The 3,466-nt window shown below is 31.7% G+C and overlaps 1 protein-coding gene across 1 annotated transcript; it reads right to left on the bottom strand.

The window, feature by feature from the left end:
- On the bottom strand, window positions 1–2,984 carry LOC108489513 (vesicle-fusing ATPase-like). The gene is made up of 10 exons (XM_017794115.2): window positions 2,770–2,984; window positions 2,588–2,652; window positions 2,267–2,423; window positions 1,963–2,047; window positions 1,814–1,879; window positions 1,620–1,706; window positions 1,416–1,464; window positions 941–1,006; window positions 721–803; window positions 1–342 (listed from the first exon to the last, which is right to left on the bottom strand). Exons 7-10 carry the CDS (start codon window positions 1,452–1,454, stop codon window positions 114–116), a joined length of 417 nt encoding a protein of 138 aa, XP_017649604.2. The 5' UTR covers window positions 1,455–1,464; window positions 1,620–1,706; window positions 1,814–1,879; window positions 1,963–2,047; window positions 2,267–2,423; window positions 2,588–2,652; window positions 2,770–2,984; the 3' UTR covers window positions 1–113.
- Between the last annotated feature and the right edge of the window lie 482 nt (window positions 2,985–3,466).

The raw sequence follows: 3,466 nt of genomic DNA, 5'->3' as shown, positions 1-3,466 counted from the left end.
TTTTTAGATAAATTTTAAGCACATTTACATTTATGGAAAGAAAGAAAAACAAAAGGCTCATACCAAATTCAAAGTAACAAAAATGGAAGAAAATGCCAAAGAATCAAAACTATCTAAAAATGAACCCACTTTTGACATTCTAACAGTTGATTCTCCCATACAAGAAAAGAATGTAAATCCCACAACCATAAATTACTAACAAACATACCAAGCTCTTGAAGGTTAACATCAGGAGCAAGAAAAGAATTCTCTTTCATCTTGTTTGTATGAATCTGAAGAATCTGCAAACGACCATTTTCGTCAGAAAGACTTATCTCAACTTGAACCTCCAAACGTCCTGGCCTACAGAAGAAAAGTATTCAAAGATTTAGTTGATATCAAGAGACAAGACAGTTCATAATGTAACTGCATCAACCATCACAAACCAAAAAGTTCGCAAAGCACACAAAATTATGCACATAAAAAATTACTTAGCTTACAATGCAGCATGCTTACTCCAGATCATAAGTATAAACCTTATTCATAGGCCATCAAATTCTCCATAATAACTAACAGTTTGTTGTAACTATAAAATGCATCAATATTTTGTTTCTAGTCTTTGGTTGTTAATCAAGCTTCTTATATAGAGGAAGATCCAATGTGACAAAGAGCTAGACAGATAGCTTGCTTTTTGCATGTGTGTGGGGGAGAGAAAGGAGGGATGGAGGACGGAGGAGTAACCTCAAAAGGGCTTCATCAAGCAGATCATTTCTGTTGGTCATTCCACTAAGCAAAACATTATTTAGAGACTCCACTCCATCTATCTGAAAAGCAAATTATTCCTTTAGTTAAAAGTGTCATATTAATAAGACATGGTTACCACAAGAACCAAGAAAATGACACAAGACAAAGAGTAATGATTTTTAAGACTAAGAAGCTGTCCCTGGGTCTAGTTACTGACCTTGGTAAGCAGCTGGTTCACAATGCTGTCATGAACTCCGGTACCATCTCTAGTTGAGCCTCTTGACTACAAAGACCAAGTAAACCACATAATTCACTAAGACAGTTCAATAATACAATTAGACAGATTCAAATAAATTGTCTAAATACTCTTTATAATTGAATCTTTATACATAACTAGGCCACATAATATATTCCTTCACATATCAAGAAATAAGCTTGCATCTAACTTAAATAACTCCTTTGTGAAATTTCCCCTGATTTTATTAGCATCTTAAACACAACAACATATATATGATGAAGAACATAATAAATTGTCAAAACAGATGACTGCATTAATTATTGTTAGATCAAAAAGCAAAAGAGAGGACAGCAAATATATGAAGAATTCATTATAGAACTCAACTTTGACAACCCAATTCTAGAAAGAATATAAACAATGAGTAAATGGAAAAAAAAAGGAGAAAATATTGTACCTTGCACTCGTTGAGGTTGATTTCATTACTTCCAGCCATTTCTCTTTCTCTAAACACTCAAAAACAAAACCCAAAAGCTTAAAATAGATCCTTGTGAAGAACAAACCAAAAACTCACAATTCATATCCCAAACCCAAATAAATAAAGAACTAAGTACTCTTCGTTCTGAGTTGAATTTTTTTACAGTTTTAGAAATGATTCAACCTCTAGCAAGTCATTTTTCATCATAATATCTTCCAGCTGCGTCAAGGCCTCTTCTAATTTCTCTTCTTCTTTTTTGTCCCAAGACCGCTGCATAATAAATTTAGAAGGGAATATTTACTTGAAATTTTATCGAAAACGAATTATAATAATAAAGAATTTAAAAGAAAAACTATAAAGCGGAGAGAAAACGTTACTATATTCGGAATAGTGTTATCATCCAGTATCATACATAAAATCTGGATAACTAACTCCCAGCAATTCTGCATATGGAGGACAAAAAAAAAGGTAAAGTGTTCAGTAGTCAATTATGAGAAAAGAGGAAACTTTTTCAAAAACAAATTACATTCTTCCTCCCACGATGATCAAAACTTCTTTGACATTTTGGTTGTTCATTGCCATTACCCTCCATGTTTTGCAGACGGTATACTCTGAGAATTTAAGAGAAAAAATGATAAATGATAAATTAGAGAAAAAAAACTAAACATAAAAAAGATAATAAGATCTAAATTAGAAACCAGATGTTCAATTTGAAACTATAGCAGATCTGCAACAAACTACATAAATCCTAATAAATTTAAAGTTAAATTTCAAAGAAGAAGAATATCCTCCTCAGTTCTTTTCCATTTAAGCAAAGAGAACAAGAGTACCTTTTCAGAGAAAAAACTTTTCCTTCTTGCACCCTTGTTTAGCCCTCTTCCCCTTTCAGTAGTAACCTATGACCCTTTTATAGAAGAAATTAAGCTATTTTTTTTTCTTTTTAAAAGAAGATGCCTTTCTCGCCATGGATATCAAGGTATTGGGCAACTGCAGTAAAATTAACGATCAGGGAAAGTGTTTTCGAAGACTAAAGAGGTCTATCCCCGATGGCATATAAATTGAAAAGAAAACCCATTTGAAGAGATAGTTATTAATATGAAAATTACAAGTAAAAACAGTGATAGTAAACAAAGAGAGAGAGGGGAGTTTACTAGTTAAAGAAACCCTTGAAATCAATCCATTGAGTCTAAACAAGAAAAAATGAGCCCAATTTAGCCTATGAATAAAAAGAAAATGCAAACAGATACAATATCAAGAACATTAACCGAAGAAATCAGAACTGTAAATATGAAATGAAAGCAAAAAGAAAAGAAAAGAAAATCCTAGTACATACCTTAGGTCCTCTTTCAATATACTTGACAGCAGATGTCGACAGAGATACAGCAGCGGGCTACCGACGGAGATGCAGAGGCCTGCCGATTTGGGGAAATTGGGGGAAAAAATAAAGGGAATCGGGGTAGGGGAGAAATGGTTTGGGAAAAATAAAATGGGGAAAAAAAGATAAGAAATTTCAAGTGAAATTTTAGGATTTCTTTGGGAGGGAGGAACCGATTTTGGGAAAAGAAAGGAGGGAAAAAGAAAGATTTCTTGTCAAATTTTGGGATTTTGGGGAAGGGGAACAAAAAAGTCTAATGCATTTTGGGGTAACAGATACCGTTTCTTGTAAAAAATTTTGCGGCCTTTTTTATAAAAAAACGCCACTGTTGCTTATTTTTTTTGTGGCATTTTTAATAAAAACGCCACAAAAAGCCATTTTCCCACCTTTTTGCTCTATTAAAATCTTTTATTTTGTTTTAATATATATAAACTTTATCATTATCTCTTAAATAATTTAAATTATATTTAATTATATGTATACACTTAAATTTTGATAGAGATACATCTCATAATTATATATGAATTTCAATTTAATGAGTAATTATAGACGTGAAATTCTAATTGTGGTTTAAATGTATAGTTGAAACTTTAATTTTGATTTAATTAGACACGTTTTAAAAATAAATACATCAATATATTTTTATATTGAATAA

This window comes from Gossypium arboreum, chromosome 10 (genome assembly GCF_025698485.1).
Source record: "Gossypium arboreum isolate Shixiya-1 chromosome 10, ASM2569848v2, whole genome shotgun sequence".
Taxonomy (NCBI): domain Eukaryota; kingdom Viridiplantae; phylum Streptophyta; class Magnoliopsida; order Malvales; family Malvaceae; genus Gossypium; species Gossypium arboreum.
This window is presented reverse-complemented; position numbering and strand designations above follow the sequence as displayed.

What these genes read in the sequence shown, in the direction of transcription:
- LOC108489513 (XM_017794115.2), bottom strand. Translation starts at nt 1,454, where the DNA reads ATGGCTGGAAGTAATGAAATCAACCTCAACGAGTGCAAG. An exon ending in TGAACCAGCTGCTTACCAAG is followed by an intron (nt 804 to 940) that starts GTCAGTAACTAG and finishes TTTGCTTTTCAG; the next exon opens with ATAGATGGAGTGGAGTCTCT. An exon ending in CTTGATGAAGCCCTTTTGAG is followed by an intron (nt 343 to 720) that starts GTTACTCCTCCG and finishes TTTCTTCTGTAG; the next exon opens with GCCAGGACGTTTGGAGGTTC.